At 38.7% G+C, this 27,975-nt stretch overlaps 1 protein-coding gene across 2 annotated transcripts in view; it reads left to right on the top strand.

Annotated features, from left to right (window-relative positions):
- NBAS (neuroblastoma amplified sequence) overlaps positions 1–27,975 on the top strand; it is a 334,237-nt gene that overhangs the window by 118,221 nt on the left and 188,041 nt on the right. For both annotated transcript variants that reach the window (XM_010852089.1, XM_010852088.1), the window contains exons 22-26: positions 5,133–5,216; positions 10,829–10,982; positions 18,187–18,372; positions 18,979–19,152; positions 24,301–24,434. In XM_010852089.1, coding sequence (XP_010850391.1) covers positions 5,133–5,216; positions 10,829–10,982; positions 18,187–18,372; positions 18,979–19,152; positions 24,301–24,434 — 732 coding nt within the window. The remainder of the gene's footprint in view (positions 1–5,132; positions 5,217–10,828; positions 10,983–18,186; positions 18,373–18,978; positions 19,153–24,300; positions 24,435–27,975) is intronic.

The following is a 27,975-nucleotide window of genomic DNA, read 5'->3' as shown; positions in this document are numbered from 1 at the left end:
CTGAAAGGTGGCAGTTAGTTGCAATATACTGTTTAGCTTTTTGTTTCCAAAGCATAGAACGTGAATAAAAAAACTTTTTGAAAGTTTATTCATGATAAAATTTCTTTGAAATAAAACATTTATATTTAGTGTGAGAAATAATTGGTGAGAGAATAGTTGACCATAATAGAACTTGTTACAGTCATTCCTTTCCTGCTGACAGATAGATGTTACCTTCAGATGAAACCAGCAAAGTTTATTGTTTGGAATAAAAAAATGAGCAGGGCTCTAATATAAAGAATCCTGAAATTAAGCAGAAGCAGTCATTATTTTGTAAAGGGGTAATTTAAGTGACAACAAAGGTCCATCTAGTCAAGGCTATGGTTTTTCCAGTAGTCATATATGGATATGGCAGTTGGACTATAAAGAAAGCTGAGCATCAAAGAATTGATGCTTTTGAATTGTGGTGTTGGAGAAGGCTCTTGAGAGTCCCTTGGACTACAAGGAGATCCAACCAGTCCATCCTAAAGGAGATCAGTTCTGGGTGTTCATTGGAAGGGCTGATGTTGAAGCTGAACCTCCAGTACTTTGGCCACCTGATGCGAAGAGCTGACTCATTGGAAAAGACCCTGATGCTGGGAAAGATTGAGGGCAGGAGGAGAAGGGGACAACAGGATGAGATGGTTGGATGGCATCACCGACTCAATGGATATGAGTTTGGGTAAACTCCGGGAGTTGGTGATGGACAGGGAGGCCTGGCGTGCTGCAGACCATGGGGTCACAAAGAGTAGGACATGACTGAGCGACTGAACTGAATTTAAGTTTATCATGTACTTCATTTTTTTTTTAATTGGGGATGATGCATTTAAATTTACAGTCTTCCCTAGCAAAGTGGAAACAATAGAAGAAAAAGATGAAATAAAATGTATGTAAATGTTGTTTTGTGGTTGTAGAACTGAGATTCAAATCAGTTTTGCACCTAACAAAGCTTTGTACAGCTTTCTGGAAGGAACAGCTGTGTTTTCTAGTTTTTGTTTTTTTTTTAAACCATGTTTTCACCTAATCCACTTAGTGGTCAGTGTACAGGGCTAATATTTTTGTTTTAAACAGAATTAATAAAAAGTTTTCCTCTAAATTTTATTAAGCATTCTGTTTTCTTTGTGAAAGAATAAGCTAAAAGTTGGGCATTTTAAAGATGCTAATGATAGAACTGATCAATCATTTAGAACTGTAAAGAATGGTCAGGTTTAGGGAAATACATATTCTGAAATCCCACCCCGCAATAAGTATAACATGACATGTTAAATTCTCTGATTGTATAGATTTTGCCCTTTCATGAGGATAATAATCTGTTATCAAGAAAGTATTCTTGCTCTCAGATCACAGAACCCATGTAAATATACCTCCTCAGTGTATGTGTAATCTTTTTTATTTCTCTATTCCAATTTTGAATTTTGTGATGCTCATGAGATCACTCTAAAAAACAGTCTTTGTGGTGTCAGTTAATTCATTTGACATATTATTTTATAGTCTGCTAAATGTCAGGCATCATTTTAGGCTTGAGGATGTGGCAATAGACAAAACAAGGAAAAATGCTGCCTTTTAGGAATTTATATTCTGACTGGGGAAAAACCCTATGTCTTTCTTAAATGTTATTTAATTTACGATAAAGAACTTAACAGTGTTTTTACAGCAAGCATCTTAAACTCCTAAAGTTTGTCCAAAAATAATTTGCTTTGTATAAGCATCCTGGAACAAAATCAAAGCACAGAAAGGTTTCTGTTTTTATGTAACTGTTGAGGATCAAGCCTAAGATGAAGCCATATTTGGTAGGAGTTAGTTTCTGATCCTACTGGTGATGAGATTGGTTTTGTATCTCAGTTTAAATGTGTCCTTTAAATATGCATATAGAAGGTCCTACTGGGGTGTCTGAACTAAAATATGAGAAGGTTCATGTTGCCCTCTGCTCGCGCACAGTCTGACTGGTGCCTCTGTCTAACTTGGTGGCCATCTACTAGCTGGGAGGGTAAGCTTTGGATTCTGTCAGGTTGTGTTTAAATCTGTGGCTTTGTCATTTATTGAATTTATGAGGAGAGACAAGTAGCTTGGGCCTCAGGTTTCTCATTATAGTATAAGGAGGATAATACCACTGCAGTGCTGCTGCTGCTAAGTTGCTTCAGCCTTACTCTGTGCAACCCCATAGATGGCAGCCCACCAGGCTCCCCTGTCCCTGGGATTCTCCAGGCAAGAACACTGGAGTGGGTTCCCATTTCCCTCTCCAATGCATGAAAGTAAAAAGTGAAAGGGAAGTCGCTCAGTCGTGTCCGACTCTTAGCGACCCCACGGACTGCAGCCCACCAGGCTCCTCCATCCATGGGATTTTCCAGGCAGGAGTACTGGAGTGGGGTGCCATTGCCTAGGTAGGACCAACTTAGGTATTGCATATTAAAAGCAGTTTATCGTGTCTGGTCCATAGTGAGAAATCAATAAATATTAAAGGTTATGCTATGCTGGCCATTCCTAATGTATTATTGTTAGTATTCTTACCATTATATCAGTGGTGATCACATTTAGAAACACGTAGAAACATTTAGTTGTGCTGTGCCCTGAAAATGGAGCAAAAATGCTTTATCAACCTAAGGCTCTTTAGGCCTGCTTTTTGGAGTGAGTCTCAGAGCAGAACCTGTCTTTAATGTGTGATTTGATAAAAATAGGCATGTTTTCTTATGCATTTCAGTTTATTGAAGGTTGACAAAGTCTTACAATTTTCTAGTCTTTTTTACCAAATTTTGTAGTCTTTTTACCAAACATGTGCCAAATAAATGTTACTTTGCTCAGAGCCCCACACCATTACTGATCATTTTAGTAGTAATCCTTATATATAATATGTATTTTATAGAGAAAATGCAAATCTCAACTTATGATAAATTTTTCTCAGTCTTTTGAAAAACATTTTGTGTAGCTTATGGAACCATGTCTGCTGTAATTGGAAAAGGCGGTAATAGTTTGCTGAATTAATTTTTTCCTTGTTCCTCAATTCATTGCTACAATTTATTCTTATCTTGGAAGAGTGAGCATTATTATCATTGTTGTATCCAAATGTTTTCTTTTCTACCTATTCAGTGATCTGTGATAAAGTATTAGTTACTGATGTGGAAGGAAATAAAATAGTTTTTTACTTGGTGACAAATGAAATACTGTGATTTTGGTGTCTATTGTAATTAATCGTCTATACGACTGAAATTTAAAACCATGAAGTCACATGCCTTCAGAAATGTATTTTTGGTTTGCTGAGACATTGCATGCTAGCTAAAAAGTGGGTAAAATTCTGTTTTAAAAACAATATAATAAATTTCTTATGTATATCTAACAGGGAACTTTGACTTCAGAAAATTTGCAACAATAATAATAACTTCAGCAGTTGTGTCTGACTCTTTGTGACCCATGGAGTGTACAGTTTACGGAATTTTCCAGGCCAGAATACTAGAGTGGGTAGCGTATCCCTTCCCCAGGGGATCTTCCCAACCCAGTGATTGAACCTGGGTCTTCTGCACTGCAGGCAGACTCTTTACCATTTGAGCCACCAGGGAAGCCCATAGATGCTGCTGCTGCTGCTACTGCTAAGTCGCTTTAGTCGTGTCTGGCTCTGTGCAACCCCATAGACAGCAGCCCACCAGCCTCCCCCGTCCCTGGGATTCTCCAGGCAAGAACAGTGGAGTGGGTGCTATAGATAGATAAATCAACCCTGCTGATTTCCAGGTCTTCACAGCTTCTCTGTTCCTTGTAACCCCCCAGCAGTTTCCTGCTGCTATCTACATAAAGACTACCTACCTTTTCCCCAAATGCTTATGAAGTATTTTTTGTGTAAGACCTGTTCCATAGCTTAGGAAGATAAGAAACTGCAAAACATAACCTCATACTATACAAAAGTGCAGTCCTTTCTCTGAGGCTATGATAAATTTTAGGAAAGTACTACCATTGATACTCAAATATGAGATAAGATGTTTTATTGAACTATAAAAGCAAGGTGATTGAAATTTGTTTTTAGAATTTTTGTCTTCATTCTTAGTTCAGGATGTTTGTGTTGTTTTCATAGATTTACGGACTATTAGAGCTAAAAGTTACTTTAGTGGTTGGAAGTGCTTCACTTTAGAAAGTCATGTGCCAAGTACTGTACAGCTGGTTAAAAGACCGGTGGGTTTATGCTTTCCTTGTCTCTTCCTTCATAGTGCTTTGCTCTGCTGTCTTACATCGTTTCATTCTTCCTTTTTAATTTATTCTTAACGCCGTGCAATCAGGACTTATCTTTGCCTCTTACAATTTTCCTTCTATCATTTATTGGTGATATTTTTAACTTGCAGAATTATTTCTTCACTCTGATTATTAGCTGTGTCCTCTGGTAGCTCAGCTGGTAAAGAATCTGCCCGCAATGGGGGAGACCTGGGTTCAATCCCTGGGTTGGGAAGATCCCCTGGAGAAGGGAAAGGCTACTCACTCAGTATTCTGGCCTGGAGAATTTCATGGACTGTATAGTCCACGGGGTTGCAAAGAGTCAGACATGACTGAGTGACTTTCACTTCACTTCTGGCTGTTAGGCTGTCCAGTATAGGCACCACCAGCCACATGTAGCTATTTAAATTTTAAATAAAATTAATTAAAAAGTATTAAAAGTTTCTTGGTATCAGTGTCACATTTCAAATGATTGATATGAATATATGTAGCTTAGCAGTTACTGTATTGGATAACCCAGTTAGAGAACAGTTCTGTGATCACAGGAAGTCAGGTTGTACACTTTTTGAGAGCAGGGGACCATTTATGTTAGCATTAAAAATATAAAATATGGAGTTTTGATAAATATTTTAGAATGTTTGAGTGAACTCAGCCATACCACCTTTAGTTTCTCGTTAACTTTTTTGTTTTGAATTTTCCTTTTCTTTTTGAACCATTTTACTATCAAAGAGAAATCAGCAGTTTTGTATTTTTTATTTGCCTATTGTATGTGATATGTGTCATATACTACTTAAGATACCATAAAAAGAAATCTTGGAGGTTAAGGTTACAGGATTGATTACTTTTGTATTATGTTCCTTATGTTTCCAGTCATTGAGGTAATGTGTCTTTTAAATGTATGTGCTTTTTTTTGAAATGTTAAGTTATGACGGTGATTCCTTGGTGATCGTTCCTTGGCACGAACATAAGCACCGAGATGAAGACTGGTGTGAGGAGCTGGAGTGCAGGTAAGAATGAGCCAGGGGGAGAGCGCTTCATGTCCTTGTAGGATGGATGAATAGCAGGCCCAGTGCAGGTGGTGTGTGGTGGGTGGTTTACTGGATGGTGGTCCCTGCTTGAGAGTTTGAGGGACATTTTTTAACAGCTTGACTGTACTCAAGGTATGTTAAAAAATTTAATGAAAAAATATTGAATGGCTACCAAGGAGTTATTCTACAAGTGGTCCTTATGTAACAGCTCTTCTCATTCTGAGGTATTCCTTTTCGGTCTTTGACATATACAGGTATGTTTTTCATAGCTGTTATTGTGGTATGTGTGCAGTTTTGTTCTTGATTCAGTTTTGATTTTCACTTTTATAAGACTTTACCGTGGAAAGCCTCAGAACATTGAGGCATCAAGTTCTGTAGAAGTGGGTGGGTGATGAGGTGTGGGGCTGAAAGCCCGTACAAGGGGCATTTGAATCCCTTTATTGCCTTACTCTTCACAGTCAGATAAATGCTCATTGCTCATTTTTACATTTGATATGAGTCATCTTATATTTTTACATTTTTTTAAGCTATGTGTATGAACTGTCTGATAAATGATAAATAAAAGCCCTAAGCAGTAGTGTGATCATTGCAAGTGAAATTTGGGACTTTCTTCATGTTGGCACTCACCCTTCATTCTGTATCTTTCGCTGTTGATATCTAAGTGCATAGCATATCTAACTCCTAGTTAACCTTTTTCACTCTGATGAGTTTGGTTATAATAGCAATCGAATGCCCTGTGTTTTTGCTGTTACATGCTTTAAAATTTTTTTTTTTTTATTAAAGTTCTGTGTAGTTGCAAATAGATTAAAAGTTTAAGATTTTCTGCAAATTTTGTTTAAAAAACAACAACCATACTCCTTTGTTCCCCTTTTTTTGTATCCTGCCCTCCTGAAGCAACTACTTTGAATTCTTTTAAAGGAATGTTCTATTATTTACTCCAGTCTCTGAATAACAGAATTGTATAGCTACTTGGAAAACTCAGCAGTGGCCACAGGACTGGAAAAGGTCAGTTTTCATTCCAATCCCAAAGAAAGGCAATGCCAAAGAATGCTCAAACTACCACACAATTGCACTCGTCTCACACGCTAGTAAAGTAATGCTTAAAATTCTCCAAGCCAGGCTTCAGCAATATGTGAACCGTGAACTTCCTGATGTTCAAGCTGGTTTTAGAAAAGGCAGAGGAACCAGAGACCAAATTGCCAATATTCGCTGGATCATGGAAAAAGCAAGACAGTTCCAGAAAAACATCTATTTCTGCTTTATTGACTATGCCAAAGCCTTTGACTGTGTGGATCACAGTAAACTGTGGAAAATTCTGAAAGAGATGGGAATCCCAAACCACCTGATCTGCCTCTTGAGAAATTTGTATGCAGGTCAGGAAGCAACAGTTAGAACTGGACATGGAACAACAGACTGGTTCCAAATAGGAAAAGGAGTACGTCAAGGCTGTATATTGTCACCCTGCTTATTTAACTTATATGCACAGTACATCATGAGAAATGCTGGACTGGAAGAAACACAAGCTGGAATCAAGATTGCCGGGAGAAATATCAATAACCTCAGATATGCAGATGACACCACCCTTATGGCAGAAAGTGAAGAGGAACTCAAAAGCCTCTTGATGAAAGTGAAAGAGGAGAGTGAAAAAGCTGGCTTAAAGCTCAACATTCAGAAAACGAAGATCATGGCATCTGGTCCCATCACTTCATGGGAAATAGATGGGGTAACAGTGGAAACAGGTCAGACTTTATTTTTCTGGGCTCCAAAATCACTGCAGATGGTGACCGCAGCCATGAAATTAAAAGACGCTTACTCCTTGGAAGGAAAGTTGACCAACCTAGATAGCATATTCAAAAGCAGAGACATTACTTTGCCAACAAAGGTCCGTCTAGTCAAGGCTATGGTTTTTCCTGTGGTCATGTATGGATGTGAGAGTTGGACTGTGAAGAAGGCTGAGAGCCAAAGAATTGATGTTTTTGAACTGTGGTGTTGGAGAAGACTCTTGAGAGTCCCTTGGACTGCAAGGAGATCCAACCAGTCCATTGTGAAGGAGATCAGCCCTGGGATTTCTTTGGAAGGAATGATGCTAAAGCTGAAACTCCAGTACTTTGGCCACCTCATGCGAAGAGTTGACTCATTGGAAAAGACTCTGATGCTGGGAGGGATTGGGGGCAGGAGAAGGGGACGACAGAGGATGAGATGGCTGGATGGCATCACTGACTTGATGGACGTGAGTCTGGGTGAACTATGGGAGTTGGTGAAGGACAGGGAGGCCTGGCGTGCTGTGATTCATGGGGTCGCAAAGAGTCAGACACGACTGAGCGACTGAACTGAACTGATAGCTACTTTTGATGTTTTTAGTCATGGCCATCATCTGTGGACTTGCTTCAGTGGAAGATAGTGGTTTCGTTTCTTTTGCTCCATATACTCCTTTCCTTTTTGAGCATTTACGTGACCCCCCACTCCCCTTTAATCTTTTACCATCATTTCAGTGTAATTTCAGCTTAATGCATGGTATATATCAGCCATATTTAACTAGAAATCCACAGTTGGCATGAGTAATGAGAGATTGAAGACAGAGATAAGTTGAAAAAGGTGGGAGATTGATGGTGGATACAGTAGAAGGAAAGGTGTGTGGTCTTCACTTTAAGACGGTGCTTTTTGAGGAGAGCCCTGTTCCAGTCACGTGATGCTTCCCAATTCTCCTTAGCCTGTGCCTTTTTATGATTCTGAGAAAGAGATAAGAAGGAATAAGGGCATTTCTTCTCAGACAACAGTAAGCTAAATTGTAAGCTAAACTTGCTGTGCTGGGAGTCTTACAACTGTAAAAATGAAAAGCTAGGAAAAGGCTGACAAAAGAGAAGATGTTTTTGAAGCTGATACAGATTTGCAGGACATTTCTTTTTTAATTCATCTATTTTATTGCCTTTCCCCTACCTCCTAACCATTTCTCCCACCTTGCATCTTCCACCTCTGGTGATTACGTCTGGTGATTCTCTGTATCGGCAAGTGAGGTTATGGGATACCTTGTGGCTTTTTCATTTACAGTTGCTCCTTGAACAACAAAGGGGTTAGTGGGGCCTGACACTCTGTGAAGTCAGAGTTTTGCCTATGACTTATAATCCATCTTCCCTCTATACCCGAGGTTCCCCATCTATGGATTTGGCCACCCATGGGTGGCGTAGTACTGTAGTATTTACTGTTGGAAAAAAAACCTGAATGTAAGTGGACCCACACCGTTCAAACTCATGTTGCTCAAGGATCTACTGTAATTCTGTCCTCTGCTCCATTCAAGAATACTGAAGGAAGAAAAACATGCCGTTTCTGTATTCATGAAGTGTATCATCTAGCAGGAAAGATGCTGCTGCAATAAATTACTAATGTGATGAGTGTTATGAAAGTGAAGTACAAGGGCCGCTGGGAGACCTAAACTTGGTGGAGGTCAAGGAGAGTTTTCCACAGGAAGTGATGTGAAATCTGAGATTCAAAGGATCGATAAGATTTAGCTCAGTGCACCGGTGAGTTTGGCTTATGAGTGAAGGGAGTGTTTTAAGAGAGGGAAGAACATTTGGGAGGCTCAAGGCAAGGGCCCCTTTAAGGACTGAAAATAAGACCTGTATTGTTGAAGTGTACAGGACAGAAGTGACACTGGCACCAAGATGAGGCTAGAATATTTTAAGGCAGATGACAGGCTACAAATAGTCATGAGGACGATAGAATCATGTTTCTGTTTTAACAAAGGTAACTATTTCCTCCAGATAGCGTGAATTCAGTTTTGACCTTGTTGCATTTGAAATGCCTAAGAGCAAATAGAAGGGCAGTTTTGGTGCTTTCAAGTGAAGTCTGGGTTAGGTGTGAAAATATGGTGGTGAATTTATATTGCAGAGTCTACCAGGAGACCTAGAGAGAATGTAGTGAGAAGACAGGAGAGCAGGAGAATTTGGAAGAGGTAGTATTTAACAGTCGGCTCTGGGAGGAGAGTCTAGCAAAGATGACTGTGAAAAGGAGCAGCCAGAAAGATGGAATGTGCATGACTTGACAGTATGGCGTAACAGCATGGCATGCTGGAATGGAAGACAAGTATGTTTCTAGGAGGAGAAAATGTTCAAATTCACAGTGCTGAGAGGGCAGTAAGTTAAGGACTGAAAACAAAATATCAAAGGAACTCTTAAGTTGCTTGTGGATATTTTTCCTCTGAAATGGGAAGATTTCAGGAGATTGGGTGTGACTTTTATGCTTCAGAGATGAGGAGAAATCACAGGTCAGATGTTAACGCAAGTTGTGAAACTAGTTAAATGACTACCCAGTTTTAACTACAGTAGGTTGTCTGAGGCATGTGGATAAAACACCCAAATATTTGTGAGCTTTGGATATGGTGAGATACTAGAACAGCTAATAATTCCAGTGAAAAGAATACCTAAGTAAATAAAAGTTAAACACCTGCTCTGTGCCAGACAATATTCTCTGCATATTTTATTTATATTAATTTGAAAATTCTTGCATAGTGTTATTCCCCATTTTTGATATGAATAAAATGAATCTTAGACTAGTTTTAACTAATTTTTGCAAGATTTCACAGCTTTCAGTAATAGAATTGCATTTCAGTGCTGACTCCAAAGCACATTCCCTTACATTAGTAATAATTATACCACTTGTTATTTACTGACTGACTTTAGGGACTTCCCTGGTGGCTCAGTGGTAAAGAATCTGCCTGCAATGCAGGAGACCTTGGTTTGATCCCTGGGTCAGAGAGATCCCCTGGAGAAGGGAATGGCAACTCACCCCAGACTTACTTTAGATGAATGAATATCCCTAATGGAACATGGTCTTTCCCTCTATTTATATCTGAAATATCTTAGTTTAAGTTGTTATTTTTTTCTTTTTCAGTTCTTAACCATTGAAGGGAATTGGCCAGCATCATCCTCGTAAAAACGCCTCATAATTCATGATCCCTGTGATGTTCTTCCTGTGTACCTTCCTTTAATGTTGTTTCTTTTCCCCTCCTGTTGGCAGGTAGTATAGGGTAGTTCCTAATTTTGCAAATATCAGTGCATTACTATGTTGCTGATACCTACTAAAGTTATATTAGCATCATAAATAAGGCATATTTCTTCTTATTTTTATGAAGTTGGGAAACAAGGCTTCTTAATTTACATTTGGCTCAGAGTCACCTTGGGGTGTCTTTACTGAACTGGATCTGGCTGGCCACCACAGTCATTGCGATTTAGTTGGCCTGTGGCAGGTACGCCGCCATGTGCATTTTAAAGCTACCCAGGGTGAGTCTGATTTTATTTAATACTTGATTGATTGGGGGCATAATTTTTTTTTTATTTACTGTCCATTCTGATTTTTTTTTAATTGGGAGAGCTAATAGGAAACTAAAGCGTTCTGCAAATTTCCCATGTATCTTATGTACCCGTGCATATAGGAAAACACACACAAACACACCCTCCCACAAGTGTGTCCATCCATCCATCCTGCCAGTCTCAGTAACTGCTCTCTCCCTGTCTCTGTCTTCCTCTCTCTCTCTCATAAACTCATTTTCCCCAGCATTTCAGCCAGTTATTAGTTGTTTTTTCTGTGCTCTGCAGAATGGTGGTTGAGCCGAGTCTTCCGGATGAAAGTGAGTTCCTGTACACCGCACAGCCCGAGCTGCTGAGGTACCGGAGCTCCCGGCTGGCAGTGGAGGAGGTGATGGGCTGGTACGGGAGCAGAGCAGAGGAAATAGAACATTACGCCCGGCAGGTGAGGCTGCAGTGCTGTGGCAGATGCTCAGCATTCAGTGTGTGTTCTGGCTGCAAATAGCAGAAAAGTTGTTCAAAAATCTTTCTTTATAAAGTATAAGCTGCAAAGTATGTACACACTGTTACAGATTTTCCATGTATGCTTGAATAGGCTTCATAACATTTTAATTTAAAAGATTTTTTATCAACGTTGAAATGCTTGATTTGTCCCCCTGTCATGTTGCAGAAATGTAGTTGATGATTACTTTGCTTTTCAGGAACCCTGTTTGAACTTTTGTTTCTAATGCTTCTCTGAAATCCAAGACATAATTTCTCTCAGTTTCCCATGAAGCTGAGATGTGTCCCAGCTTCATCAGAGAGGGGTGTGGAAGAGACAGATGAGGGTTGTACCAAAGCTTGTGAGTGTGTGAAGATTGTTCAGTCGTGTCTGACTCCTCGCGACCCCATGGACTGTGGCCTACCAAGCTCCTGTTCATGGAATTCTCCAGGCCAGAATACTGGAGTGGGTAGCCGTTCCCTTCTCCAGGGCAATCTTCCCAGCCCAGGGATTAAACCCAGGTCTCCTTCATTGTTGGCGGATTCTTTAACTACTGAGCCACTAGGGAAGTACCGAAGCTTAGGAGATCTAAAAGAGAATCTCTTCCACTAATAGACTGGGTGACTCCGGATCTGCTTGCTGCCTACCTTTCCAGTACCTTGGGTTTTTTAGGGGCTTAGATCTTACTAGACTCAGTGATAACAAATAAAATCATCCAGGAGAGACCATTAAAAATTCCACTAATTGAATTGTCTGCAAATGGAAGCAAAAGTTGTCTTCATCCTGGTGGATAGAAGTTGATAGTTCGGAGCCTCTTGAAATCTCATCCAGGGTCTGGCTAGTGGGTGTCTTTTTCATTCTACTTGTAGTCTTGGCTTTGGACCTCCTGTCCTAACATCAGGTTTTCATTTGAAGGACCATTCCAGAAGGTCTGACGAGCAGTTGCACCTGTAGGAAGGAAGAAACCCCTTCGTTTAAACTTCTAGTTAGTGTATCTGTCATGGCCCTGTGTCTCCATTTGATAGAGTTCTTGAATTTCTGCTTAGTCTAATTCCTGTTTTTTAGTATTCATAGAATTGAAGATGAATTATTTTGGAGCTGATGGGATTATTACAGATCCAGCTTTTTCATGGGTGGCCAAAAATATATATGATTGACTTTTTCAGGTTTTTGGAAGACTACTGAGGACATTTGAAAATGTTTAGAATTTTAAGGTACCAGAATGAAAAGAATCTCTGGAGGGGTTCTGGTCTGATTTTCTATATTATAGGTAGACAAACTGAGATTCACAGAGGAGAAAGTGAACTACTTGCTCAGGGACACACAGTAGCAGAACCAGACGTAATCTAGGTCTCTGCACAGTCTTTCTTATGAAGTCCATATAAAAATGGACAGTTGCACAGCTCTCAGTGACTGAAAGCAAGATAAATTAACCTAAAAAAGTGGTTCTCAATTCTCAGATCCATAGTATTTTTTTTCTGTAGCAACTATTTTGTAATACTTTCTTATTATCCTGATGTGAGAATCATGGACATATCTCATTTACATAAACAGTCTCCAAAAAATTAACACAGTGACTTAACGGTGATAAATAAAATCTATAAATGCTTCATCATGAATACACTAAAAAAGAGACTGAAGTCTGTGAGAAATCACTTTGAACAAGACAGCTGACATTTGCCAATAGATTGAGGGGTATTGCTGAATTAAACATCACGAATGAAATGTGATCAACTCATGGTAAATTTTTTTTTTTTCAGGATATTTGAGAAGGTAGGCAGAAATTAGGGCGAGGTGGTTGTGTAGGACTTCCCTGTGCATGGTGGGATGTCTGGCATCCTGGCTTCCACCCATTTAATGGTATAAGTTCCACTAATCCTTAGGAAAGGCAGAATTGCCTCTCACTTGATAACTTAGTACTGTCCCCCTGGTGGACAGTACTGCTCCCGTTAAAAACTGTAGTCTTAGACCAATATCCTGTGTCTGTAAATGACCAGATGCAGGATATTGGTAGGGGTCAGGATATTCATAGGGGTCAGGGTAAGCAAAGCCCTTATTACTTTGCTGATTCATGAGAAACTCAACCTGGTAATAATTGATGAAAGTTATCAAGTGAGTTGAAAAGGTGCAATTTTTGTAGTTTGTATAGGCAAATGTAGGCTGTATACCATGTAGATAGATCCCTTTTAAGAACAAAGTCATCATTTGATTTACATTTACAGGAATTTATAAATACCTATAGTTGACTGTTGTCTCTGGCTTACGAGGAAAGGGATCTTGTTTGAACCAGTTTTGTTGGAGCACTTTGTGGTTTTTAGCTGAACTTCTAGATGTAACACTTATTTTTTGCCTTTTTGAAAATGGGCATTGTTTTGAGCATGAGGTGATATCTCACTGTGGTTTTGATTCGCTTTTGCCTAATTTTAATGATTTTCAACATCTTTTCACATGCCTGTTGAGCACCTGTATGTCTTCTTTGGAAAATGTCTGTTCAGCTCCTATGCCTGTTTTTTAATTGTGTTTTTGTTTTTTGTGTTGATTTGTATGAGTTCTTTATATATTTTGGATATTAACCCTTTATCAGAAATATGATTTGCAAATATCTTCTCCCATTTGGTAGGTTGTCTTTTCATTTTGCTGATGGTTCCCTTTGCTTGCAGAGCTCTTTAGTTTTGATATAGTTCCACTAATTTGTTTTTTTCTCTTGTTTCCCTTGCCTGAGGATAGATCCAGAAAGATTTTGCTAGACTGATATCAAAGAATGTTCTGCCTCTGTTTTCTTCTAAAGGTCTTAGAGTTTCAGGTCTTACATTCAAGTCTTTAATCCATTTTGAGTTGATTTTTTTGTATGAAGTAATAGTCTTACTTTCATTCTTTCTCATGTGGTTGTCCAGTTTTCCCAACACCATTTATTAAAGAGACTGTCCTCTCTTCATTGTATGTTCTTTGCTCCTTTGCCATAAATTAATTGTTCATGTATATGTGGGTTTATTTCTAGACTCTCAATTCTGTTTTATTGATTTGTATGTCTGTTTTTCTGCCAATACCAATTTTAGTGTTTAATGACTGAAATTAGTGTTGCAAAATATTTATTCAGGGGTTTAAAAAATAGCACTAACAGAGGAAAAGACCTATACTGGAATGCAAAATGAATTATTTTTTACACTTATCTTCTTTATTTGGTTGTTTTATTAATAATTTATTTTTTAGAGATGTTTTTGATTTCTAGAAAAATTGAGTAGAAAGTACAGAGTTGCCATATACTCCCCTCATCCCCCCACCTATTCACTAGTTATCTCTGTTACTAATATCTTTTATTTGAATGATATGTTACAATTGATGAACCAAGATGTCTTAGTGGGCAGGTGGATAAATACAGTGGTACATCCACACAGTGAAATATTACTCAGCTCTAAAAGAGAGGTGAGCAATCAAGTCATGAAAAGCAGTGGAGAAACCTAAAATGCCTCTTCTGAGTTAAAGAAGCCAGTCTGAAAAGGCTGCATACTGCTTGATACCGGTTGTGTGACATTCTGGAAAAGGCAAAATGATGGAGGCAGTAAAAAGTTCAGTGCTTGCCAGAGGTTGGTGGTGGAGGGATGAATAGACAAAACACAGAAGATTTTCAAGGCAGTAAAAATACTCTCTATGTTACTGTAATGATGGGTACCTGTCATACATTTGTCCGAATCCACAGAAAGGAAACACCAAGGGTGAACCCTCATGTAAACGGTGAACACTGAGTGATAACGGTGTGTGAGTATAGGTTCATCGACTGTTACAAAGGCGCTTCCCTGGGGCAGATATTGGTGATGCAGGAGGCTGCGTATGTGTGAGGGCAGGGTTAATGTGGGCTGTCTCTGTACCTCCTGTTCATTTTTGCTGTCAACCTACAACTGCTCTAAAACATGAAGTCTGTTAAAAACAAAAGCGGAAAAAAAAAAATAGCAGTTTCTGAAATACAAAATTTTGAAGTCAGATTATAATTTCTAGACCTCTTGATTTCTGTTTTAGTGATTAAGAATAATTGTAAAGAGAAGAAAGTGATTTGGTGATGCTTTATTTAGTTGGCTGTATAGTTTCTTTCATCCTTTTAGTTATTTAGAAATGCTCATAATTGAGATACTGTTCTTTAGCTCTGTTTTATGTATCGATGTTTCACGTGGTTTGTGCTATAATTGAAGTGGTATCTGACACAGTTTTATCTTTTTCATTTTTAGAGATTTAATTGATGTAGGACTACTTCTTCCTTTATGCCTATTTGGCTTTTGAAAACTTGTTTGTTGGTTTACGAATATGTGTACATTTAGTGGTGACATTTATCTAGTAAGGGCTTGGGGTATGTGGTATAATTAGGTAAGTTGTAGTAGATCCTGCTTTAAGGTGTCAGTAGTTTGATTTTCAGACATTTTTACTTTGGTAAGTGTTTTGGAAAGCAACCAATACAGAGTTGATGTTAGAAACCCAGATCTGGATCACAAAATGGGTTGGTTTCAGATTGCTGATGTGCTGCATGTTCAAGCACGTCAAAGTTGTGCTTGAACAAAGTTGTATTGTGTGCATCAGGTTTCTTCATACCTTCTGAGATTTTCTGAGTTTTTTTTTTTTTAAATTGGTATACAGGTAGATGCAGCCTTCTTCACATTAAATGTACTTTTGTTGGGATATTGCCAGATCCCTTCTCTTTTGCCTTATGCCTTCTCTACCAGTAGTTTTCCCTCATATGTTTATTTGCACCACTCTTTTCAATTGAACATGCAGTTCTTCTTCTTCTTCTCTTTTTTTAACTTCCTTATCTGTCAACTCCTGAGTCTTCGAAGGGCTTTGGGTGGATCTGTAATACTGCTTGGAGTTTTTTCTCTGTACTGTGATTGTTTCCTCTCCCCCGTTTTCACTCTTTTCTCTCCCCAATGCATCCCTCATTATTTTCAGCAATGACTGTGCTTTGTATTTCGTGGAGAAAGTTGAGAAATCATTTCCATCTGCCCTACTCTTTCCAGCTTTCTCAGAGGAAGAGGGCCCTCTTCTTTGATTCACTGGGACGTCTTTCCTCCCCTGTCCTCTAGGTTCCACACTCCCCACTCGCTGCTCAGGATTGTACCAGCATTCATCTCTCTCTCTGTCCTCTTATCTTCAACCTCTGGTCTATTACCTACTTTCTCCCCCCGACCTTTTTTGAACATAAAGTTCAAGTCATTACTATTTTGTGTGTATATATTCTTCCTGGCTTCTGTTTTAGCTGTCTTCTTTCTATCACAGCTCGACTCAGACACAGCCACTCTGCTCCTGGTAATCACTTTCTCAGTGTTTGCTCATTTCCCTGGTGTTGGCTGCTCCTGCCACTCCATGGAAATACCATCAGTAAGGCCCCCTGTTAGCCTTTTAATGGCAGATCCCCCTCATTTGTTGTTCAACAGCATTGTCCTTTGACACCACTGCCCCTTCGTCCCTGCATTGTCTTCCCCTTAGGCTTCTGTGATATCATTTCACTCTCTTCTGTGTCTTTGTATGAGCCATTCACAATCCTCTCCTCCATGTGGCTCAGGGTCTTTGACTTGTCCCTTAAATATTGCTGTCCCCTGGGGGCTATTCTTGTCACTAGTGAAGAGTCTTCTGATGCTAGTAATCACTGTTCTCCTAACTAGTTTTCTTATTTCGGTCCAGCCCATTTCTAGTTCATTCATATTTGATTTGTCATTAATTCAATAAACACTTACTGAATATTCTTTCCAAAGTATAGGCCTGTTTATGACATGCCTCAGTCAAAAATCCTTCGGATTTGCATTTCAAGGTAAACTGCAAACTCCTTAACTTAACAAATGATGTTCTTTTTTATCCGACTCTTCCCAGCTACTCTAGCCTTGTTTTTCACCCCTTCACTTCATACCTTTTCTTTTTTGTTTTCAGTTTATGAAAATGATTGTACTTTCACAACACTCACGCATCTCTCCCTTTCATGCTGTTCTCCTGCCCTTCTTCTTTGTTCACTTACTAACATCCACTGATTCTTTAAAACTCATTTTAAGTGGTCTCTCCTCTGGATGGCTTTATGACTGTCAGGTTGGGCTGCATGCCCTCTTCTTTGAGATCCCAGACACCCTTACTCCACTTCAGTCATTAATTTACCAGATTGTGTTTCCCTATGAGATGGAGATATCTTTGAAAGAAGAGATCTCATCTTACTCAGTTTTATGTTCCTAACATTTAGAATGGTACTCAGTTCCTAGTAGGTCCTCAGTAAATAATCATTATCCTAGGAGTCAAGGAGTAAGTGAGGAGCGGTATAAGGCACTGTGGGTTAAGGCAGCATTAGATGATTTTGCTGTCAATGAGCATATGTCATTTTATAAATTGGATTAGGTGATAGGAGTGGAATTGCTGTATGTTGAGCATCTATAGGAAAATTGTTCTTTGTTTTGCTCTAAGAAGGTCTAAATAGTTGTATAGAGTTAGTCATTCATCAAGTATTTATTGAATGTCATATATGGGTGGCATTGTGAAAGAAGAGGTACTGAACAGGAATATGGAAGTAAAACGTTCTTTTGGGGGCAGAATGGTCTAATGAATACAGATTAATTTCACATTATCATGAACTGGTGGTGGTTTAGTCACTAAGTTATGTCTGACTCTTGTGACTCTATGGACTGTAGCCTGCCAGGCTCCTCTGTACATGGCATTTCCCAGGCAAGAATACTGGAGTGCATTGTCATTTCCTTCTCCAGGGAGACTTCTCCACCCAGTGGTCAAACTTGCATCTCCTGCAGGCAGATTCTTTACCACTGACCCACCAGGGGAAGCCCATTATCACTTACTGTTAATATCTATGGTCCCCACACCACACCCCAAGCTTGTTAATGTTTTGAGAACTAAGTAGGCAAATACATGTAAAACAGCTCTGAAAACTGTAATGCTCTATGAATTGAAGATGATTGTCTTTTATTTTTATTTCAGTATTTCTTGCAGATTATTTAATTCTTTTGAGGCAGTTTGGTGCTGGTATATTTTGTAAAGAAGTCTAATGTTTTTGTACTAAATAAGAACATTATTGATAATGTGATTTTATATAAAATGACTGTAAGAGTTAGATTCTATACTGGAGCTTTTACTTTAGAAAATATGCGAAAGAAGACATAAAACTCAGAGACTTACTGTCTCCTTTCCCTTTTAGGTTGACTGTGCATTGTCGCTTATTCGACTTGGAATGGAGAGGAATATTCCTGGCTTGCTGGTTCTCTGTGATAATTTGGTTACTCTGGAAGCATTGGTTTATGAAGCTGGGTGTGATTTAACCCTAACCTTGAAAGAACTGCAGCAGATGAAAGACATTGAAAAACTAAGATTATTGATGAATAGTGTAGGTTTGATTTTAAAAGTTTCTTTTTTAAGTGTTCCCTATATACTTTGACAAATGTGTATCTCAAAGCCAAAAGATGTAGTAGCCTTCAAACCAGAGAACTTAGTCAATAAAGGAAGGCTTCTTGACTTAAAAAAAATTAAATTTTATGAATAAATTCCTGAAGGCATCCGAAACCTTTCTGGCTGGTTTTGTACCTTCTTTGCCCTTCATTCATGCTTATCTATGAATGACTGCCCCCCTTTCCCCCGCCCCCCTCCCCGCCTCCCAGCTAGGCATATTTAAATTAGCTGTCATTGTAGTAACCATGTTTCTAAATCTGTCATTATGCTGGGCTGGGGCTGTGAGGGCCCTCTAGTGTGTTCATGGCACTAAGGAGATGAGCTACAGTGCTCTTGCTGTTGGCTCTGCCAGCCCCAGACAGCAGGTGATTCTCCTGCTGCCTCTTGGGTCCTTAGGAGGCATGAACTGGAGTGTCTGTTAGAGAAAGTGTTGACTTTCATTGTTTGTGAGTCTGGTTATCTTTGATCCTTATGACTTGTCTGTTATTACCAGGTGTTAATATTTAACTTAATGTGTGTGTGTTTTGGTGAAATGCATTTTCAGTGTTCTGAGGACAAGTACGTGACAAGTGCCTACCAGTGGATGGTTCCCTTTCTTCATCGCTGTGAGAAGCAGTCTCCTGGAGTGGCTAATGAGCTGCTAAAGGAATATTTAGTAACTCTAGCAAAAGGGGACTTAAAGTTACCCCTGAAGATATTTCAGCATTCCAAGCCTGATGTAAGTAGAAACGTCTTCAAAATCTCTGTACATTTTCCCCTTAGGAATTATGTTTTATTTACAAAATTTGTAATACTCGGCTTTGCAAGTAATTTCTCTTCAAACCAGAAGAAGTGGTTGTCATTTTATTCTTTAAAAATGTTTTATAAATTGAGTCCAAAAATATTTTGAAAGTTCATCAAATGATGTTTATCTTGATTGATATACTCGAAGTGTACTGACTTTCTACTACATTGTGGAAAAGGCAGTACCAAAAAGTTTTAATATTAATAGTTGAAAGATAATGAATTCTTACCATAGGCAGGCACTTTTCAAGTATTAACTTATTTAGTCTTTATAACAATCCTAGGAGGTAGATATGTTTATTACATTAATATTACAGGAAAAGAAAATCATGATGTAGACTGGTTAGGCAGTTGCCCAAGGTCAGGGTAAGGAGAGGACCTTAGGTTCGAACATAAATTTTCTAATTTCCAGCTATGTTCTTAACTATTGTGCTTTACTGTAATACCAATAGAAGAAGAAAAGATTTCTGCCCTTGAAGACCTTCAAAATATTTATTAAGTTCTTTAGGATCTCACAAGGAGATCTTTTGATTATTCTAAATAACTCTTCACGGCGATGTTGAAGGGCAGGGTGAAGACCGGGAGGTCCCACTTGCTGAAGATGGTGCCCAGGGCACTGGAGAGGATGGGGCTGATGGCAGAAGCACAGGAGATGCTGTTCATGATGCCCTCTGGCCCTGGCGCTAGACTGAGTGGGACAAGGGGGCTCCCTGAGCCTTCTTGGGGGAAAAACAGCTGGTTGGCTCCCTCTCCCAGCCTGACTGGCTCTGGGCAGCCCTCTTCCTGGGCCTCCTTCCTCTGCCCCACACCACAACAGGGTGGGTGCCCAGACTCAGCTTCAGAAGCAGGTCTTTTGGGGAAAGTCCTAAGGCAAGGGAGTCACAGAACTTCCTTGAAGGGCCTTAAGGCTCCCCTCTGCAAGTGTGAGCAGAGAGGACAGACCAGCGAAGGGGAAACCCATTCATTCATTCAACAAATGTTTGCGGAGGAGCTGAGGGCGATCCTGGCAGGAGTGCCCTTTGGTTTCTGCAGGGGAGGGAGGAACTGGACTCTGGCCCTCTGAGGGCTCTGGGCAGTGCCTGGGCCTGCAGCCCACCCTGGATATTTGCTTAAGACTGATCTACCTGTCTGTCTGTCTGTCTGTGTATCTGTCTTTCTATAGGGTTCAGATACTTGTTCAGATTCACTGGTGGTAAGTTGTTTTCTTAAACGAGGCATACTTTTGCAATATAAATAACCTCTTAATTTAGCCATGAATAAAATATGCTGTTTCAGGGGATTAGTGCCTCCCTTTCCATTGGAATGGAAGCAGAATGGCATAGTCCTTTGAGACACTAACTTTGTAGTGAGAGTTAAAGCCTCAGGTTGTGGTTTGAGCAGAAGCCCTTGAAGGCCTCCTCCAGTCCTTAATTCTAATTGGATGTTCTTGTACTGCCTTTGTTAGCAATCTGAAGTCCTCTAAGGTGTGTGGTCATAGACCAGTGTAATAAGGACAGAAAGGAAAGCATTGCTTACTTAAGCTCACACAGTTTTAGGTTTCTGGAAGGCCTGTTTGTCAGAAATGTCTCTGTTTATTGATCAAAGTTTTCCGTCTTCTCATAAGCACCTTCCACTTAGTATTCTGATTTTAAGTTTGGGGTGGTGTACTGTGAGCCAAGGGTGGGTTGCTTATGACAGCAGAATGCTATGTGAGAAGCAGGATGGATTGAATATGAATGTTTTATGAGGAAGAAAGAAGTGACTTTAAATTCTTTCCAGTAATCTTGTTTGTGATCCTTCTTCTTTACAGAGTCTTGTAAATCCTTTGTATATAGTCAGCTTTTTGTTGTTTTTACTTGGCAGTTTAGCATGTGCCTTTTGAATAAAACATATAGCCATTTGTTTTTGTTGGAATTTGTCAACATCAAAGCAGAGAACAATGGTATTTGCTGGGCTCTTTCTTTCCAATCTGCTGTCTCTGTTTCTATCAGTGTTATCTTTCTACAATGCAGATTTGATCATATCATGATCTATGCACAGTCTCTGGTGACCTACCATTGTCTGCAGGGTAAATGTTGGGCTGTGGTAAGTGGTGTAGAAAGTTCTTTGGGGTCTACTTTTAGTCTGCCTCTTCAGCCTCATTTCCCTCCACGAAGGCACTCGTTCACTCACACTACTCACCTTTTCACTGTCAGGTTCTTTCATGCCTTTTTATGTTCTTTGAGGATGTTTCCTCTGCTTGGGATAATCAAGCCCCTTTCCATCACTTAGAGCTTCCCCAGTGTCTCAGACAGTAAAGAATCCGCCTACAGTGCAGGAGACCTGGGTATAATCCCTGGGACAGGAAGATCACCTGGAGGAGAGCATGGCAACCCTCTCCAGTATTCTTGCCTGGAGAATCCCATGGACAGGGGAGCCTGGCGGGCTGTAGTCCATGGGGTCACAAAGAGTCAAGCACAACTAAGTGACTAACACTTTCGCTTCTTTTAATTATAAATCCCTACCTATCAGTCAAGATCTGACTGTCATTTATCCAGTGATTCTGATGGAAAATAAGTGTTATGTACAAGTAATTTCCACTCTTGTTTTGCTGTGCCCACCATTCTCACATGGGGATTGCACTATTTCAGGTTTCAAAAAGACTACCATATTTCCAGTTCTCCAATACTCATAGGGCGTGGTCCTTCGGGGTCCAGAGTAGAAGCACTGGATATTTCCTTGGCCCTTCTCCTTGAACATCCGAGACTGTATCCCAGCAATGGGGATATAGGAGATTGTCTGCTTAACGTTGTAAACTCTCAGCTGCAGTTTCCTACTGGGCTTGGACTCACACTCCTTAGGAAGTTGAAAAGTGCCTCTGGGACTGTGCTATTCAGTATGGTAGCCACTAGCCATGTATGGTTATGTAAATTAAAAAGGAAAACTCAGTTACTCAGTCCCACTAGTTTTTTATGCTATTCGCAGTATTTTATAATTACAAACTAAGCTACAATGTCCATATTTATTTTGTGTTGTTGGCATATATATATCTTCAGGGTATATTCCTACAAGGGGATCCTGGGCTCTAAGGATTGGGTTGTGTTGGTATTACTGCATTTCTTTACAGATAAGTTGTTCCGATTTACATTTCCACCAGCAGTGTAGGAGCATGGCTCTTTCTCCACAACTTTGCAGACAGAATATGTTGTCATATACAAAACATTTTTGCCACCACGATGGGTGAAAAATGGCATTTTAGTGTTGTTTTAATTTGTGCTTCTCTGAATATGTGTGAATTTGATCATTTTTTCTTATGCTTGACAGGCATAGTCATTTTTGTGAATTGTCCATTCGTACCTTTTTTCTGTTGCTCAGTCTTTTTTCCAATTTTCACTTGGATTTTGGTCTCTTTGTGCCTTAACTTTTAGAAATTCATGTGTATTGGTGTAATTAGTTGTTTTTCTGTGGTTTCTAGTGTGAATATTTCACCTAGTTGATAGGTTATCTTTTGACTTTGTTTATGGTATATTATGTCATGCAATTTTTTTACAGTTCCCTTTATGTAAAATAGGAATAATACCAGTATTATTTACAGGATGTTTTGAGGATTTGTGAATTAATGCACATAAGGCACTTAGAAACATTACCTGGCACACAACAGTGCTTCCCTGGTGGTTCAGATGGCAAAGAATCTGCCCACAATGCAGGAGACCTGGGTTCAAGCCCTGGGTTGGGGACATTCCCTGGAAGAGGGCATGGCAACTCACTCCTGTATTCTGACCTGGAGAATACCATGGACAGAGGAGCCTGGCAGGCTACCTCCATGGGGTCGCAAAGAGTCAGACACGACTGAACGACTAAGCATAGCACAGGCACACAATAAGAAAATGAGAAAAGTTAGCTACTTTGGTTAATTTTTACTGACGCTTTTATTGTGCCCTGCGTTGCCCCTGTTTCACCAGTTTGTCACTTTGCAACCTTAGGTAACTTACTCTTGGTCAAATGTTGATGTCAAATTAATGATCTATTTTGTAATACCTTGAATAAGTATATATATATAAATCCTGTAGCCCAACTACTTTAGAAAACTTTACTTCCCTGATAACCTCATTGTTTCTTCTTTCTATCCTTTTCTTCTATTCATCTGTTGATATGATTTTTCTACTGAGAAAATACCCTTTTTGGGCAGCTTCTCTTCATCACTTTGCTGGGTTTTTTTTTTTTTTGTGAGTTTCTACTAAAATGTTGAAAAGCAGTAGATCTTTATTGTGGAAATCATCTTAATCTTATTTTGTTGTTGTAAAGGGTGCTAAGAAAGTACTTTCAGTCTTCTGTTTTGGAGACAATAATATAAGCATTTTACTTTTATTAATTTATTTAATTCTCACACAGTGCTATTAGGAAGATGTTAATATCCTAGTTTTATAGATGAGAAAGGGCTTCCCTGGTAGCTCAGATGGTAAAGAATCTGCCTGCAATACAAAATAAGGCACAAATCTGTTAACTCTATATCCCAGAAAATACTCTAAGAATGGCTCTTACCCTTTGTGTCTTGCAATGGAAAAGTGACCCTAAATAGCCATCTTTCTGCATCAGAAATATGGAGTATGTTTCAGGATATGAATATTACCACATTCCAATGTGACTTCTTTTGAAAAAAAATGTCAGTACTGTTGAGTTAAATGACTAATACTTAATGCGTACTGAAAAATAGCAGGTTTGAACATCTCTGAATATTAGTTAAGGAATTTTATATATTTTTTTAATTGAAACATAAAATTTGGCTTTAGGGTTAGAAATGTTGTTTTTAATGAATTGCCTTTTTAATTCACTATGTTTCTTCTGTCTACTTTATCTTGAATGGGTCATAAATTGAAGAATCTGTTTTCAGCAGATGCAAGGCTTATGGGTACAAATTGTCTTTTCTCGCCGATTCTGTAATTAAAATGCAATTTCATTTAGAGTTATTAAAGACCCCAAAAGTCTGTAAGCTAAAAAAAGCCAAGATTTGTTTCTGCAGCTGATTAATTGCACTATTTAATATTCTATTGACAGTGGTACTGGTATATGGCAAAACTGAATGTAAATCTATTGACATTTCACACAGCATGCTTTATTTCTCTAGTTGCAGCAAAAAATCATTCCTGATCAGGACCAACTAATGGCAGTAGCTCTAGAATGCATCTATAGCTGTGAACGAAATGACCAGCTCGCGCTTTGCTATGACATATTAGAATGTCTGCCACAAAGAGGATACGGGTAAGAATCCACAGTGTGCCATTTTTGTGGTTGTGTCTTGTTACCCTAACAGTTATAGTGAAAACGTTGCTTCTCTGAATGTTCATTATAGAGAATTTGGGGAATATAAAATAAATAAAGAAGAAAATGAAATCATATGCAAACCTGTTGCCTCAAGATAAACACTTTTCTAGTAGTGTATGAGAAGTCACTATAATTTTGTGAGCCTTGATAATTATCCTTTAAAAAATAAGCAATATCACTATCACCACAACAAGAAGCACTTTAAGTAGATAGACAATAATGTGTCTTTGTTTTAAATTGTATTTCTAATTAATCTTTTCCCATATTTTTGGGCTAGCTGTATTTCTTCTATGAATTGTTTGTTCTTGGCCCTTGCCTTGAATAAAACTTTTAAGTGATAATGTGTGGATATACATACCTCATTTTTTTTACATCTTATATCTTTATCAAGATATAATTAGCATTCAGCACCATATAAGTTTGAGGTTTAAGCATAATGACTTACATATGTTGTGAAATGATTACCACGTTTAAAATAAAACTTTTTTCCTTATGGTGAGAACTGTTAGGATTTACTCTTTTAGCAACTTTCCCATACAACATACTTCAGTGTTAACTATAGTCATCATGTTATATGTTACATGCCCAGTATTTATTTATCTTACAACTGAGAGTTTGTACCTTTTGACCACCTTTATTCAGTTCCCCTCTTGTAACCACAAATCTGACCTCTTTTTTGGTTGTGTTTTTTTGGTATGGTACCTCCTGTAAGTGGGATCATACAGTATTTGTTTTTCTCTGTCCGACATATTTCACTTTGCATAAAGCCCTCAAGGTCCTTCCATGTAGGCATAAATGGGTGACTTCCTTTTTTTTATGGCTGAATAGTATTCTATCATGTGTGTATATCACATTTTCTTTATTCTTTCCCTTTATCCTTTGATCGGTACTTAGATTGTTTCTGTATCTTGGGAATTGGAAAACATGCCGCAGTGAACATGGGGTACAAATATGTCTTTGATATAGTGATTTGGTTTTACTCAGCTACATAACCAGAGGTGGAATTGCTAGATCATATGGTAGTGTTATTTTTAATTTTTTGAGGAATGAATATACATAATTTTTAACTGGGCTTATGTTTAAGTAGGAATTTACATAACATTCTTTTGGATCATTTAGGTGTATGCAAATCCGATTTGTATTTTCTCTTTGAAAGTCACACAACAATCATTCCTTTAACTAAACTTTAAAAATGTAGTATATATTATAAATTTCATATCTGGAGAAGTTAAAAAAGCACATGGAAGAGCACTGAATGAAAAATCAGTGGGCCTGTCTCTATGCCTTTGTGATGACAGCTGAGTCACTGCTGTGGTCATCAGTTTCCTCCTTTGCAGAATCAGCTAATTAGACAAGAAGTCCTCCTCATGCTCTATTTCTTTTTCTCCCTTCTCTTTCTTTTTTGCTGTCTTTTCTTTCCAAGGAAATATTTGTGTGTGTGTGTGTGTAATGAATGATAAAAGTCACTGATTTTGCAACCCATTGTGAAATAATTGTTTCATGTAATCTTTCAGTTCAGTTCAGTCACTCAGTCGTGTCTGACTCTTTGCGACCCCATGGACTGCCACATGTCAGGCTTCCCTGTCCATCACCAACTCCTGGAGCCTTCTCAAACTCATGTCCATTGAGTCGGTGATGCCATCCAGCCATCTGATCCTCTATCGTCCCCTTCTCCTCCTGCCCTCAATCCCTCCCAGCATCAGGGTCTTTTCCAATGAGTCGACTCTTCGCATGAGGTGGCCAAAGTATTAGAGTTTCAGCTTCGCATCAGTCCTTCCAATGAATATTCAGGACTGATCTCCTATAGGATTGACTGGTTGGATCTCCTTGCAGTCCAAGGGACTCTCAAGAGTCTTCTCCAACACCACAGTTCAAAAGCATCAATTCTTCGGTGCTCAGCTTTCTTTTTGGTCGAACTCGCACATCCATACATGACTACTGCTGGAAAAACCATAGTCTTGACTAGATGGACCTTTGTTAGCAAAGTAACGTCTCTGCTTTTTAATATGCTGTCTAGGTTGATCATAGCTTTTCTTCCAAGGAGTAAGAGTCTTTTAATTTCATGGCTGCAATCACCATCTGCAGTGATTTTGGAGCCCAAAATAAGTTTCTCACTGTTTCCATTGTTTCCCCATCTATTTGCCATGAAGTGATGGGATCTGATGCCATGATCTTTGTTTTCTGAATGTTGAGTTTTAAGCCAACTTTTTCACTCTCCTCTTTCACTTTCATCAAGAGGCTCTTTAGTTCTTCTTCACTTTCTGCCATAAAGCAGAAAGTCTGGTCTCATCTTTAATAGTACTGAAATCACATGAAAAATTGATGGGGAAGGAATACTCACATGGTAACAAAGTATTACCTTTAGCAGATATTTTAAACTGTTTTTTTTGTAATTTCATAAGGGAAATATACATTTATAAAGTTCAAGTCTGACTATTGTCACATTTGATCAAGTTATCAGAAATGGCATTACTTAGAGTCATAGCCTAGCAGTATGTGCCTCCTCGTGAGAAGCAGTATGAAGTAAAATTATTTACTCTGAATCTAATCAGTACTTTAAGCTGGACTTCTAGTTTACAGTAAATGTAGGGAATAGCAGAACAAGTTAAATAACACCTTGAAGAAAAAACCAGATAAATACAGACAGATATTCTAGAGGTCAGGTTGTCTTCAGTTTGAAAAGTCCGTGTCGTGAATAAAAACAGATTGGTGGGGGTGAGGCGGAGCTATTCTGAAATTAAAGTGTCCAAGGGAACATAATCCCCTTCTAATCTTTAACCATAAAATAATGTTATGTACTAGTTAAAATGAGGGTACTGGGAGACTTGTAATAGACAAGCAAGTGTAGGCTTCTCTCCTGCCCCATCCTTGGATAGCTGTCTTCATTATAGATCATGTTTTTTTCTCTTCTCAACTTTGTCTGTGTCCTTTAAAATATTATACTCATACTGTTTACTGATTTTTCCAACTTCAGATGATTATTGACTTTGTTTTATGGAAGCCTACCCTGCCCCCATACCTACTTCTCCTAACAATTTTCTCAGTGTAGTTAAAGAGATATTTTTTGTTTTGTTTTGTTTTGCTTTGTTTTTAAAGTGGTATTTTTATCATTGTGATTATGTATATACTGTTACACAGAGCTAGTTATGATTGTATTTCCTTTTTATGCATTTTTTTTCTTGTATTGAATAATTTCCTTGTCATTGTTTCCATTTATTTCCCTCACTCTTCTGACAGAAGTGGAAAAATCCTTTTCAAGGTCAAAAATACCTAGTAATCTTTCCTTTCTTTTTTCACACTCTCTCTTACTTCAGAGAAACGTCTTAGAATAGTCTTTTCTCTTCCTCTGATATGGATTAATTCTTTACTCTGCTGTACATTGGTCATCTCTTCCTCTGTTGTTATGTTGCATTTCTGGGGTTATTATCTTCTCCTTTCTTTACTTATTCCCTCACTTTGATAGAACGCAGTCTTGAAT

The sequence above is a fragment of the Bison bison genome, unplaced genomic scaffold (genome assembly GCF_000754665.1).
Source record: "Bison bison bison isolate TAMUID 2011002044 unplaced genomic scaffold, Bison_UMD1.0 scf7180017864307, whole genome shotgun sequence".
In the NCBI taxonomy this organism is placed as follows: domain Eukaryota; kingdom Metazoa; phylum Chordata; class Mammalia; order Artiodactyla; family Bovidae; genus Bison; species Bison bison.
Note: the sequence above shows the minus strand (reverse complement) of the source record. Positions and strands in the feature narration are given on the sequence as shown.